The 14,388-nt window shown below is 58.7% G+C and overlaps 1 protein-coding gene across 14 annotated transcripts in view; it reads left to right on the top strand.

Moving 5' to 3' along the window:
* CACNA1C (calcium voltage-gated channel subunit alpha1 C) overlaps positions 1-14,388 on the top strand; it is a 474,146-nt gene that overhangs the window by 400,072 nt on the left and 59,686 nt on the right. For all 14 annotated transcript variants that reach the window (XM_060113743.1, XM_060113735.1, XM_060113742.1 and 11 more), the window contains exons 19-27: positions 216-348; positions 2,725-2,854; positions 3,939-3,998; positions 7,591-7,697; positions 9,741-9,828; positions 10,346-10,453; positions 11,388-11,440; positions 11,752-11,898; positions 13,124-13,325. In XM_060113743.1, the coding sequence (XP_059969726.1) occupies positions 216-348; positions 2,725-2,854; positions 3,939-3,998; positions 7,591-7,697; positions 9,741-9,828; positions 10,346-10,453; positions 11,388-11,440; positions 11,752-11,898; positions 13,124-13,325 (1,028 nt within the window). The remainder of the gene's footprint in view (positions 1-215; positions 349-2,724; positions 2,855-3,938; positions 3,999-7,590; positions 7,698-9,740; positions 9,829-10,345; positions 10,454-11,387; positions 11,441-11,751; positions 11,899-13,123; positions 13,326-14,388) is intronic.

Below are 14,388 nucleotides of genomic sequence, written 5' to 3'. Positions count from 1 at the left end.
GGGACGCGGGTTCGTGCCCCGGTCCAGGAAGATCCCACATGCCGCGGAGCGGCTGGGCCCGTGAGCCATGGCCGCTGAGCCTGTGCGTCCGGAGCCTGTGCTCTGCAACGGGAGAGGCCACAGCAGTGAGAGGCCCGCGTACCGCAAAAAAATAAAAAATAAAAAAAATAAGCGGGAGCCGTGGAGCTGTTTAGAGCAGTGCTTTTTTCTTGCAGGAGAAGAGGATGAGGAGGAGCCTGAGATGCCCGTGGGCCCCCGCCCACGCCCCCTCTCTGAGCTGCACCTGAAGGAGAAGGCGGTGCCCATGCCAGAAGCCAGCGCCTTCTTCATCTTCAGCCCGAGCAACAGGTGTGTGCACGGGGCTTTGCTTTCTCTGTGACACAAGCCCGGCAGGTGTCAGCGCCCTCCAGCCTCTGGGTGGTCCTGGGACTCTCCCAGCTCCCCAAAGCTTGTGTAAACAGGCACGGATTTAGGGAATAGAGTCCTGGATTCTGAATCAGAAGACCTGGGTTTGCTTTTCTCTCCATTTTGTGACATGTGTAAACTCTGTTTCTATTCTGTTGGTGATTACATTTAACTTAACAAAGCCTAAAGTTGAACAAGATCCGAGACCACCTTCTGCAAAATAGAAGGAGTTAAAATAGTTAGACTACTTTAACTCCTCCCAGACCTCCTACCTTACGTGTTATGGTTGATGAGTATTTTGGTCCCGACCTTTATTTCCAACACGACAAGTCAAACATGAGTACCTGAGTAGACAGTGTATGTTTGGATTTACATACCACTTACTATTTTATCTGTTCACCATTTTTTATGCATCTCAGTCCATCCTTCGGCAATCATTTTCTTTCCTCCTTAAAGTACATTGCTCAGAAGTTCTTTTATGGAAAATTCACTTGGCCTCTGTTTATCTGTAATCCTTTCCATTTCTTGTTCTTGAAAGGTAGTTTGGCTGTGTACACACTTTCAGGCTGACGGGTTTTAGCCTTCAGTGTGTTGGATGTGTTCTTCCACTGTGAAGTCGGAATGCCTACGATTGTTCCTTTGTCAGAACCTGCCCCTTGTCTCCAGTGGCTTTTAACATCCTCTGCTGTCTCTGGGGTTGTGCACTTTTACCACCATGGATTTCTTTCCATTTATCCTGCTTGGAATATGTTATGTTTCTGAAGTCTATGGATTTATATTTTTGTCAGTTCTTGAACGACATTAAAGATTAGGAAAAGAATAGCTGCTTCTTGGAAAGTTGCAGGACAGTCTCTTTACACACTGCCTCATCTTCCTTCTCTCCAGCTGGTCCAAGGAGACACAAGTTAGACCTTCCCATTCTTTCCTTCCCAGCTCACACATTCACATCTTCATATCATTCATCTCCTAGTCTCTTGGTTGGAATTCTGGGTCATTTCTTCAGATATATCTTCCAATTTCTCAATTCTCTCTTCATCGCTGTGTTACTGTGTAAACCAGTTTTCACATCAGCTTCTATCTTTTCACTTCGGACAGTTCCAGGTCTTGCTTGGTTTTCCAGCTCCATCTGTCTATGTCTGAGTTTCTTGTTGATTCATCATCTTTGTGGTCAAGTCCTTTATTCCATTAAACATTTCAAATATAGCTGTTCTATAATGTGTATCTCATGTTTCCAATATACACAGTCTTTGGGGAGGGGCCGTCTAAGTCAATTATTTGTAGTTTCTTCGATTCCCATCTCAGTGGCTTCTCTTCTTGAGTGTTTAATGATCTTTGATTGTGACCTCAATACTTCTTCTTAATCAGCAAGATTCCCATGGACCTAAATTAGGACCGGGAAGCTTTCGTCCAGATGCTCCCTGAGGGCGTTAGCTCCGCCTAGGGGTCCCGGGCGCCGCCGCCCCACCCCCGACTGGCTCGAAGTGTCCTGACAGCAGTGCAGCCTCTGGCCTCGTCCGGCGCCTCTGCCCATCCCAGCTGCATGTCACACAGACCCCAGCTCAGTGGACTGGCTTGTTTGTTTGGGGAGGATCACTGCAGACCTTTCCTAAGTCTCGTGAAACCAGAATTGTCTTGAAAAGCTTGTCCTTTCCAGAATTTGGTGCTTCTGCATCAGTAAGGTCTCTCAGAGCATTTAGTCAACCACACGCCAGGAGCAGAAGCCTGGAGGCCGGGTTCAAGCCCTGGCCACGCGCACACACACACACACGCACACACACACACACACACAGTGTCTGAGCAATCCTGTCCTTCCCGGTGTCAGTGGGTTTTATCTATAAAATGAAGACGATAATCACACCCTTCTCCCCTCCTACTGTCAAGACGACACAGTATAAATGACACCCTCGGCGTCCGAGGATCTACCGTGAGCGCTCAGGGGTCAGGTGTGTCATTCTTTGTCATTGTGCCGAGGTGCGGGATTGACATACTGCCACGGGAGCAAGTCCCCTCGGAGTCGGGGCGCCCGCGCTTCTGGGTGGCTCTGTTGCTCCCTGTACAGAAACATATGAAGTGGATCTTACAAAGCCGTTATTTTTAATGATGGGAAAGACGTCCCCAAACAAAAGCCGGTGGGTGGTGTCACAGCAGTGTGTGAAATGTAGGGGTTCCCAAAGGTCTCAGGCGCCAGCCCGAGGCCCTGTGGGTGGGCCCACGGTGTGGCGGGCGGTGGCGCTATTGCTCCGCTGCAGTGGGACGTCTCGGGGCTGAAGGAGCGGAGGCCCCAGCCCCGTGTGACGGCCCCTCCCGCCTCCCCTGCAGGTTCCGCCTCCAGTGCCATCGCATCGTCAACGACTCCATCTTCACCAACCTGATCCTCTTCTTCATCCTGCTCAGCAGCATCTCCCTGGCTGCCGAGGACCCCGTCCAGCACACCTCCTTCAGGAACCACGTAGGTACCTGGTCCCCTGCACCCCGCCCCCGCCGTGTGGCCCCCAGCTTCTGTGGCTGCCCAGCCCCATCGTTCAGTCCAGAGCCCAGCCCCCATCTCAGGGTCAGAGGCACAGCAGACATTTCCTTAAGAGATGAGAGGTGGGTGGAAACCCGTCTTAGGACTGTTAGCAGGAGGAGACCATGGACCCAGCGCCTCAGGCCAGCCTGACGGGCCACAGCAGACTCCACGGCCCGCGGATGTTCCCCGCGGGTCCACCTCCCCGGAACTGAGTGGTTTACACCTTGCCCTGAGGTACACTGGCCCGTCCTGGCCCCCGGGGGGGCAGTGGCAGACGGGTACTCTGATGAGGCCGCCCTCGTATAGGGCCTCAGTGACCCTCTGCAAAGTCTAAACTAAGTTTGGAGACCACCCCAGGCTCCGGTGACCTACATCATAGGCCAGAGTAAGACCTGCCATATCTCAAAGCCTCGAAACTTTATCAAATCCCAACCAGGTGGACACGAAGGAAGGAGTCCACCACCTGCCAAGCCAGCCGGTGGTCCTGCAGCCTGCGTGGTCCACAGCTTTCTTACTGGGAAAGGGCTGGCCCTTGCTCTGATCCGTCACCTGAGACGTAGTAAAGCATGAACCCCGGAGCCTGACCCTAGCCTGGGGTGCACCCTTCCGCACCCTGAAGGGCACAGCAGCAGTGTAGGGTCCCACGAACCTGAGAGACTAGCTCGTCACGCCAATGCGAATTAAGCCTTTTGCAATTTTATGCAGAGATAAGCAAACCCCATGCTGTCCTTTGGACAAGCATCCCAGCGGTCTGATTTGGGTTTGTAAGTAAACTGAATTCATGAGAAAAGCACCCAGCCAGACCCAGGACCAGTTGAGTCGGCCCTGGAAGCTCCCCTCACAGATCTGGGGACTTCGGGACCCAGTGCTGTGCCAGTGCCTCTGGTCCCCTAACCCATTCCACCGTCTCCCCATGGAAAGGCTCCCTGCTTTGGGAGTGTGACTTCCCTGCTGGTGACCCCTCCTCCCACCCTGCTTCTCCCATCCCTGCCCCATCCCCACCCTGTGTCTCTTTGTTTTACAGATTCTGTTTTATTTTGACATTGTTTTCACTACCATTTTCACCATTGAAATTGCTCTGAAGGTAATGCGTGCCCCCTGCTCCTGCCCTGTCCTGTCCTGTCCTGTCCTGTCCTGTCTGGCTGCCGCTGCTCTGCTGCTAACACACGCTCTGCTGTCCGGTCACTCGGAGCCACTAATCTGGTTGTGCTTATCTTTCAGATCCTAGGCAACGCGGACTATGTCTTCACTAGTATCTTTACGTTAGAAATTGTCCTCAAGGTAACGCGCGCGGCAAAGCCTCCTCTCCGTGCTCGTGCCCCTTTTCTCTGGCTTCTTTCACTCGTTTTTACTCTCAAGTCTGGAACTGGAGGACTTTGGGCCCCTCACTCTGTGCCTTGTGCACAGTGTCGGACTGATGCTGGCCGGGCACCACCGCCCCCCACCGCCTCTGGGAACCACGCCTGCCCCGGGCGGGAGCCGCCCTTTCCTCCTCCTGCCCAGAGGAGATGCCACACAAACAACAAACGTGGGACAGCTCCGGGCCTCCAGGAGTCACCCTGCCTGTGCCCTGGGGACGCCTGTTGTCAGCACAGGCCTGTGTGGTGGTGATCACGGGGCCAAGGCCAGTGTCCCGACGGAGGGCTTTGGGCAGACCCTGGAGACACCTCTGAGCCCTGGGTCACCCCCAAGGCTCCGCTGCCTCACCCCTTGCCCCAGGCCTGGAGGAGGGAGCCATGTTTTCCAGGGCTCAGTGTGGAACCCAGAGCTCAGGGCTGAGGGGCGGGACCCCCAGGCCCAGACCCGCTCCAGCCCTGTGACCCCAACACAGTAGAGCCCACGTCGGAGCAGCTTCGGATGACAGGCGTTGGCCCTAAGCTTTATTTTGTTATTTCTATTAATATACAATTAATATATTACTTACATCTAGTCTGTTGGGGTTTCCAAGTCTCCCAGGCCACCCGAGCTTCGGGGGTGAGTTCCGAGTTGAGGGAGTGGGTGTGACTCCCGTTCTCTCCCAGAGCCTGGGGGTCACCCTCCCCATGCTCGGCGGGGCTGCCCCACTCGGTGCCTCCCCGGGGTCCAAGCTCCTCCCACCCTGCACGTGTGGCAGCCCCAGACCCTCCCTCCCGGCCTCCTTCAGGTGAGGACGGCCTGTCACATCCACGTACAACCTGAGCGGTCACTTCCGCGTGCCTTCTTTTTTTTGTCCAGACCCCCTGGTTCCAGCTAACCAGACACTAACCAAGAGGAAACCAGGAGTGTTCCTCGGGTTTTCTCTCTGACCCCGGGGGTGGGGAGAGGGAACCAGGGCCGCCCGGCTGCGTGGACGCCCTTCCCTGGGCTCCAGACTCAGGAGGCACACAAACACCACACTCTTCCCCGGTCTCAGCCCCTCCCCGGAGCTCCCGGGTGGGCCTCAGCGGCGCTCCTTTTCCTCCAAGGCTGCCGTCTCCTTACAAGCACGGTGCTGGCGAGATCCTCTCTCCCGCCCACCCTCTCCCTCTGCTTCCCGCTTCTACGCTGCCTGACTGTGCCTCTAGGTGGAGCCCGGCCCCAGGACACTGCCTGCACCTCTTCCCCCGGGGGCCTCTGCCCAGCCCGTGGGCCCGGCATCCTGCCCGGCGGAGGTGACCGTCGTGCAGGAGGGGTGTCCAGTGTCAGGGACAGTTGGAAGGCCTGGGCACGTTTAGCCTTGTGGGACCAGGACAGTTGTCCTGAATGATGCCAAGGGCTGTCACCTAGAGGAGGAGGGAGGTGGGACCAGAACCCGCGAGTAGAGATTGCAGAAGGTAAGATGCGTTCAATGAGTGGCATTGCCGCCCGGAGAGGAGCTGGCTGGACGGAGGGGCGTCCTGCCCTCCCAGCCCAGAGTTCAACCCTTTTCTCTCCCCAGCGAGGCTCTTCCTGGGCAAGGGTTAGGACTTGAGGAGCAGAAGCGGGGTGGGTGGCAGTCAGCAGACAGGGTAAAAGGGGGATCCTGCACTGGGTACCTGACTCCCTGGATGTCACAGGGAACTTTCAAATAAATGCCCCGTTTTCCCAGCGTCCACCTGCCCTTTCTCCTATGGCCACCCTTCCTCTGGCCCTGCCTAGGTGGACGGCCTGCACACACACACACACACACACACACACACACACACACACACACACACTCACCAGCCTTCAGGGCTCAGGGCCTCTCAGGTAACACAAGCCATGGAAGCACCCGGTCCTGCACTCGGGGGCCCAGATCTCCACTAAGAGACAGGGCAGCAGCCCCTCCAGATGGCAGGCCTTTGGGACAGATCTCCAGCTGTATTTCCCTGCAACCCTTCACATAATCCACCCACTTCTAGAAGCTTCTGCAGGACACAGGTGCCTGAGTCCCCTGTGACCCCCTCCTGCAGGAGATAAGTGGGAAGAATTAGGTTCCAAGGGCTATTTTTGCCAATTTCCCCTGTGTCTGCTTTTGAATCGCTCCGCAGACAGGCTGCCTTGCGCACGCTCTGTTTCCAAAGAGATAGATTGGGCCCCAGGTGACCATGGAGCTGCTCCCAAGTTCTAAGCCGTCAGCTCCAAATTTCCGCCTTGGACTGTCGCTTCACGGCTATGACCTTTCAGCCCTTCACCTGGAAATCCACTGGCCCTTAGCTCACGTCAGGGAAATCGGACCGGTGTTTGTGGGGCCTCCACAGCGGCTCTAGGCTGAGCTCCAAGGGGGGTGGTGACAGCAAACCCAAGACAGTCATCACCCCTGACATGGTCCCTTCTTAGTCTTCAAGGGGCTTTCACGTGGTTCTCCAGCAGGCGCCTCACAAGGGCAGGGAAGGGGATGCTACTTTACAGAGGGGGACACTGAACATCCTCCCCCATCACGGGAGGGACCCAGAAGCCAAGTCCTAGCTCTCCGGCCGAGTCCAGTTCTCTGTAGAGAAGCTCGCCGGGCATGGAGCTTGCCATCTGCAGGACAGTGACCTAAGGGCTTTACGTGTAATTCCCGAGGGCGCTTACAACCCTCCAGGGTAGAGGATGTTGTTGCCCCATTTCTCAGATGAGACTCAGGGAAGTTGAGTAACTTGCCCCGGGCACTCATAGTGCAGAGGGTGGGATTCAAACTCAAGTGGCCCGGCTCCAGAGCTGTGCTCTTACTGTGGTGTCCACGGCCACTCTCAACACACAGCTCCAGAACCAGACAGTGGAATGGAGCTCAGAGTACTAGGCATGGGTCATCAGCACTGCCTGAGGCTGGGAAGTGGACGGATGCGGGTCGCCAGCGTCCTTGGTAGAACTTCGGGCGTTAGGGTCTACCCGAGACTCAGGGATTGTCTGGGACTAAACCAGGAAAGCCCTGGGAAGCCAGGGTGGCTGGTCCCCACTGGGGGTGCCCCCAGAGGACCGTGTCCCAGGCGGGCCCTGAGGTGGAGCGAGCTTGAGGGCAGGGGGGTGGACCTGAGCCTACAGGGGCGCAAGGGCCGCTGACAGTCCTGGGCGGGGAGCCTTCAGGGGCTGCAGCCGCGGCAGCAGCAGAAGCTCCTGGCACCGTGTCTCCTCCTGTCCTGCCTGCCCCCCAGCCCTCCGTCACTTCCCTGCTCTTCACCTGGGCCCGGCCGGAGGTGCCGTGTGGGGAGGGCTGGAGTGAGGGGTCTCTGGAGCCCAGGGGGCTGCTCATGCCACGCCTCCCCATGTCCCCCCAGATGACCGCCTACGGGGCCTTCCTGCACAAGGGCTCCTTCTGCCGGAACTACTTCAACATCCTGGACCTGCTGGTGGTCAGCGTGTCCCTCATCTCCTTCGGCATCCAGTGAGTGGGGCCCCCGGGCCCCCGAGGGAGGCGTGTACTGGGGACAGTGTCGGAGAGGACAGCCGAGAGCCAGGGCTGGGGGGAGAGGACAGCTGGTGGCGGGGAGGCCTGCCTGTGGCCACGGCGGACCTAGGCTGGGAACGGGATGGGGCCTCGCTGGCGGCTGTGGCTTCTGGCATCTGGGTCCTCAGTGGTGGGACCCTTGGGGTACATTGACCCAAGCGAGGATCTGTTTCCATGTGTGGATCTCACCCAGCAGGCGGGCCCGGCCCAGTTATGAGAGAGGAAGGTCTCCAGGGCCCTCCCACCGGCTCCGCGGGCACCCTCAGCCCAGGCCTGCCGTGGCCACGGGCAGCCCTGACTCCCCCCACCCCTTCCTCTCTGGCCTCCAGTCAGAGCCCCTGAGGAGGGAGGGAGAGGGAGGGACAGGGACAAGGACTGGTCCTCACTCCTGGCTGCGCAGGGGAATCACCGGAGCAGCTTTAAAACAAGACCTTTGCCCGGACCCCTCCCACCCCACAAGCTTTGATTTAATTGGTCTGGGCTACAGCCAGGGCCTGAGGGATTTTAAATGCTCTCCGGACAGTTCCACCTGCAACCAAGGCTGTGGACGTGCTCAGGTTTAAAAGTATCTCTTGACTAGTTTCTCCCGAATTCTACCAGCTGATACTGCTAACCCTGTACTTAACTTCCAAAGCGCTTTCCGTGCACATTCCTCTCTGACCCTCACAGGACCCATGAGGCAGGCAGGGCCAGGGATGTTATCACTGGTTTATAGACAGAAAAACTGAGGTCAGGACCTGGGACTTGGCCCAGGTCACCCCAGTGGCGGAGCAGAAGCGTCTGGGGCTCCATCCCGAGGCTGTCCCCGTGGTCGGCCTAGAAGGAGCGGAGGTGGAGGCATTCAGAGTGAGACCCTTTGCTTGGAGCATTGTTACTTTGCCCCAGGCTGTCTGCCTGTGAGCCTGCGGGTCTAATCCCGTCACTGCCACTAAATCACTCTGAACCTTGAGCCACGAATCCCCCCCTCAGTCTGGCCTTTCCATCCCTCGCATTGTCCCTGAGATGCTGGGATGATCGGGCAGCCCTTTGAGTCCCTTGCGATCAGAGCCGTGAACCAGAGATGTAGGACTCGCCCCCATCCCACTCTCAGCGGACGGCGTCCTGACACAGGAGGAAAGAGGTGGGCGCTTGCTGACGGGACCGCGTGTTTTAGGTCCCAAGGAGGGTAAAGGCTCTCCAAAGGCGGCTAGCGCGTGAGGGTGAGGGACACTTCAGAGAGCCCGCCAGCCCGCCGGGGTGAGGGGCCTGTGTGCCCCTGGAGGGCAGAGCAGTGGCCTGTGCTCCCAGGGGAGCCGGCTGGGCCCTGGCGTCCCAGGTGCGCAGAGTCTGTGGCGTCAGAGCCGTTGCTTCGAGGCCTGGGTGTGCTGCGCACAGAGTGAGCGTGACAGGCAGCCACCTGGGACTTGGGTTGGCAGGTGAGCACAGGTGTCTCCTCCACCCAAAGTCCCACCATTCGTACAGTATGTCTTCAAGTTCATGATAATAAAAGCCACCCTGTATTCACATCACAACATGTGCTAGTTAGGCTGCTAGATGGTGCGTGTGCCTTTTCTCGCTTAATCCTTGCAACAAGCTCGTGAGGTGATCACTGCCCCGTTTTACAGATGAAGAAGCTGGGGCTCAACAAAGTTAGGACGTGTATGTACCCTCAGTGGCCGGGGTCTGGTGGAGCTCTGCCTCGCCCTGCATGTCCTCGGCACGGTAAACACCCCCCGAGTAGCACATTACACTGCCAATGGCTCGTGGGAAATGCTTTTCCCGTGATTCGCTCACCAACAAGAAAGTCCCCAGCTCCCCGGCCAGCTCTGGGTCCCTGCAGTGGGAGAAGAGAGTAGGAAATGGTGCTGGGGCGAGAAAGTCCCCAGCAGACTCCCCAGTTTCTCCATTTGGGCTGGGACTTCCTGCCAGGAAGCGGCTCACCCTCCTCTGCTGCTGGACCAGGAGCAGGAGAGGCTCACCCCCGCCCGTCCTCTCTCCCAGGTCCAGTGCCATCAACGTGGTGAAGATCTTGCGAGTCCTGAGGGTGCTCAGGCCCCTGAGGGCCATCAACAGGGCCAAGGGACTGAAGGTGAGCTGGGCGGGCCTGGGCGGGAGCCCCCAACCCAGCAAGCCTCAGCCTGGGGGTCCACGTGAGGTGACGGGCAGGCGGGCGGCAGGGACAATAGTCAGGCTCCCGGGTCGGAGCCGGGACCCTCCTGCCAGCACCTCAGCCCCACCTCCCATCCCGGATCCGTGATACACGGAGCCACAGCAGAGACCCCCGTCCACAGTCCCAACTTCTCAGCAAAGCTTTTGCAAAAGGAGAGACACACACTACCCTGAGCCCCAGGTAGTGATGAGACCCCTGAATTGCTGCCCCTGGAACATGGGAAGTTAGCGGGTCTTTGGTCCCTGTGGTCACCTGGAGCCCAGTGGGACGTGGGTTTCACCAGCCTCCATCACCCTGTGACCTAGGAGGACGCTTTGCCCCTTTGAGTGTGATTCCCCCGCTCGTGGCAAAGAGCTGCCCGCACCTCCTCTGAGAGGCTCGTGGCAAAGGGGGCTCAGCCAAGGCCCCGGACCCGACCCACTCTGTCCACCTGCAGCACGTGGTACAGTGCGTGTTCGTGGCCATCCGCACCATCGGGAACATCGTGATCGTCACCACGCTGCTGCAGTTCATGTTCGCCTGCATCGGGGTCCAGCTCTTCAAGGTGCGGTCCTGGCCGGATCTGTGGCCCTGCATCCTTCCCGCCCACCAGCTTCTGGGACCTGGACGGGAGCTGGCAGAGGGGACACAGAGGGGACGGTGCTGGGTCACACTGGGGATGGATGCGGCCTCCCCACAGCCCCTCGCAGCTTCCAGACCCAAGGAGGGCTAGTTCCCAGACCGGAGGAGGACCAACTAGTTCCCAGACCAGGGGAGGACTAACTAGTCCCCAGACCAGGGGAGGACTAACTAGTTCCCAGACCAGGGGAGGACTAACTAGTTCCCAGACCAGGGGAGGACTAACTAGTCCCCAGCCTGAGGAGAGCAGTGCGGAGGCAGGGGCCTCCATCGCCACCTGGCCCTCTCAGACCCGGCCCTTCCTTGTAGAGAACGGCAGAGGGACTGCTATCCCCCAACCCCTCCATGTGACTCACCCACCGAAGCCCGCGGGGCTCCCCGTGACCACAGCACCGAGTCCCCCCAGGGCGCTGCAGAGCCCCGGTTTGTCTGGGTCCTCGCCCTGCTCCTGGCGGGCCCGCGGCGACGGGGAGGCCGGGTCCCTGGCTCCCGCCCTTCTCTGCCTCAGCCCGTCTCTTTCTGCCCCCGTCCACCTGAAGCTCTCCCCCCACCGTGGCGTCGTGCCCTGATGTCCACCGCCGAGCTCAGCCCCTAGCCCTGCCCGTGCCCCCTCCCTCACCAGACCTGCCTTGTGGGCCCAGCTTCGCCGCCTGGGCTTCCCTTCGGTCGGGTGCCTGCGGCCCAGGGTGTGTTTGTGCACCGACCGCTCTGAGTCCTGACTTCCCGTCTGGGCTTTCCTCTCCTTACACTTTGGTCCCGAGACCCCAGCGCAGAGCTGGCTACAGAGAATCACTCATCGGTGTTTGACGGGTCCCTCGATGAAGGAGCATCTCCAGTCACTTTGCTCTTCCACCTTCCAGGGCAAGCTCTACACCTGTTCAGACAGTTCCAAACAGACGGAGGCCGAGTGCAAGTGAGTACGGCGGCGGGGCAGCCAGGCTGGTTGACTGCAGGCGGTTGGTGACTTGTCCTGAGAGGAGGGATGGCCCGTTCTTTCTCTGACAGCAGTGGTGGCTGCACTTTTACCCACGGGTTGTCTGGTCCTATTGACGTAACACGTGAGATCATCTGTTCCTGAATATTCCACCCCTGACATCTTCCCAGTGGCTAGAACTATGGGTTTAAGCTTAGCCAGTTTCATCCCACCCCCAAGCCAGGGGGCACTGGTGGGCAGGCTGAGGGGAGATGGGAGACCCCAGAACGAGCCCTTTCTCCCTTCCTCAGGGGGAACTACGTCACATACAAGGACGGGGAGGTGGATCACCCCATCATCCAGCCCCGCAGCTGGGAGAACAGCAAGTTTGACTTTGACAATGTCCTGGCAGCTATGATGGCCCTGTTCACCGTCTCCACCTTTGAGGGGTGGCCAGAGTGAGTATGCAGCCCGGGCCAGTCTCAGCTGCCGCCCCGCACCCTTCCCAGAACCCCTACTTCTCCGGCTCCCCACAGGCCATGGCTGCTGCCCGAACACCACTCTTCTTCTTCTGGATTTCAGAGCTTCACCCCAAAACGAGCTCCTTTTAGCTCCCCTCCCCGACCTAGACTGAGCTGCAGTGAAGTCTGTCATCACCCTCATGGCATCTGGGAGCGGAGGGGGCCCTGGGTCACCGTAGGGCTGAAGGCCAGCATTCCCGGCAGGCACGGGCGTGGGTAGAGATGGCGGAGGTGCCCGCTGGCTGGACTCTGCCCCGTCTCCTTGGAGGGAGCTGCGTCTGACTGACAGAGGGAAGTCCCTGCAGACGCAGTGCTGCCGGGCCTGGACCAGCCTGGTGGCCCGTACGCTGCGTCCCCTCTACCAGGCCTGTCCAGGAGGGGCTCCGTGTATCTCTGGACAGACACCTGCTTCCCTCACGCCCCCATGTGTATTCCGGTGACATGATCATCGGAAAGTCAGGAAATTCTAGATATTTCTAAGTCAACAACAGCACGTGATCTTAGGCGAGAGGCACCATTATTAAATGGTAAAATATCAGTACTACCTAGAGAACAGCCAAGTACTGTGTGGAGTCACGGAGGCGGGAGAGGAAGGAAGCCCGTCCGCGAAGAGAAGCAGCCTGACGGGCACGTAGCCCTGGCCCAGGTGGGCGGCAGACACAGGCTACCTGAGTGTAAACCAGACCGTTGCTGATGATCTGAGTGAGCCTGGGGCATTTTTTTTATCAGGTGTTTCTATCTAAATGGATACTCGTTCTCAGATTTATTTTATGTTCACTGTAACACCCTCCGAGTCTCTGCCAGAGAAGCAGCAAAGCTGTTTCAATATTTACCAAGATCTCCAGCATTTGAAATCAATGGCCATGACTCGTGTCACACTTAGACAGTTCCTGCCAGTTTCAAAACACCTTCACCTACGTTAGCTCAACTACCCGGCCCGGTAGGAAAGTCCGGAATTACTGTCTCCACTTGGCAGGTGAGGAGTCTGAGGCTCAGAGAGGTTGAGTGCTTTGCCCAAGTCACACAGCCAGTAAGAGGCAGAGATGGGGCTTGAACGCAGGCCCCCTGACTCTCAGCCTGGAGCTGTCCCCGGCCCCCCGGCCCCGGGGCGCTAGGAACAGCCGTGTCATCGCCCCCGCCCCCCGCGGGCTGTCCCCCCCAGGCTGCTGTACCGCTCCATCGACTCCCACACGGAGGACAAGGGCCCCATTTACAACTACCGCGTGGAGATCTCCGTCTTCTTCATCATCTACATCATCATCATCGCCTTCTTCATGATGAACATCTTTGTGGGCTTCGTCATCGTCACCTTCCAGGAGCAGGGGGAGCAGGAGTACAAGAACTGCGAGCTGGACAAGAACCAGGTGCCACCGGGGGCCAGGGGCCGGGGGTGGGGGCTGCAGCTTGGGCCCCCGGGGGAGGCTGTGGTCGGGAGAGAGCCCCAGGCCCCCCGCCCAGTGTCTCATTCCCAAGGGCAGAAGGAATGCAGACCCTGCAGATCCAGCTTGCAGCTGCGCTCAATCAATAGGGCTGTTAACAGCTCCTCAGGGAGACTCGGTGGCGGGTCTGGGGGCTTCTGTGAAAGAGCCTCTCACCCACACCTAGAAGCCGATGAGTCAGGAGGTGCCCAGGGTGGGGCGGCACCGTTGTTAGAGAGGAAAGAAACCACAACAGTGAGAGTGGAGGTTTGGGGCGGGGAGAGGACGGCTTAGACACCACTGTTAGATGGTTTCTTGTAGAACAGAGAGACCGTGCCCGCAGAGGGCAGAGAGGGCTCCAGCAGGAGGGACGCGGCCACGCCAGCCCTGGGCTGAGCTCCGCGGCCGGGAGGGCAGGCTGGGTGTGCGGTCAGGAGGCCGGGAAGCGTCCACGGGAAATGCGTCCCGTCCGTGGGGGCCTCGAGCTCTGCTAGGGAAGGAGCACCCCCTGTCAGGCCCGCTGCACCCCTTGCGGCTCTGATGTCCGCACCTTGGGCCTAGACTCAGCATTCTGGCCGCTGTGTGGACTTCGGATTGTAAGGAAGCCAGGAGAGAGGGAGGCCCATTAGCAACTGTAGGTGAGAGGTGACGGTAGAGGTGGAGAGAACAGAGCTGGTCGTGAGAGGCTGGGGTGAGAGAAGGGCCTGGGTGACCCTGGTCCTGACCTGGGCTCCGGGCACAGCGCAGAGATGGCCGGAGTGTAGTCGGCCCAGGATCCCATCCCCTGGCCGTGAGCTATGACTTCTGGCCTGCGGACCCTGGCAGATAAGGAAGGTGGACTTAGGACAGGAAAAGAACATTGAGGAGAGACGGGCCCCCAGGAGAGCCTGTGGCTGGGAAACCATCAGTGAGAAGACAGACTGTCAATCAGTCAGCAAGTATTTACCAAATGCCACCGAGCATCCGCGGTGTACAGCAGGCATCCCCGAGATGGAAGGAAGGAGACACA

This window comes from Mesoplodon densirostris, chromosome 11 (assembly GCF_025265405.1).
Source record: "Mesoplodon densirostris isolate mMesDen1 chromosome 11, mMesDen1 primary haplotype, whole genome shotgun sequence".
Taxonomy (NCBI): domain Eukaryota; kingdom Metazoa; phylum Chordata; class Mammalia; order Artiodactyla; family Ziphiidae; genus Mesoplodon; species Mesoplodon densirostris.
The sequence above is the reverse complement of the archived record's forward strand: the minus strand, read 5'-3'. Positions and strand labels throughout refer to the sequence as shown.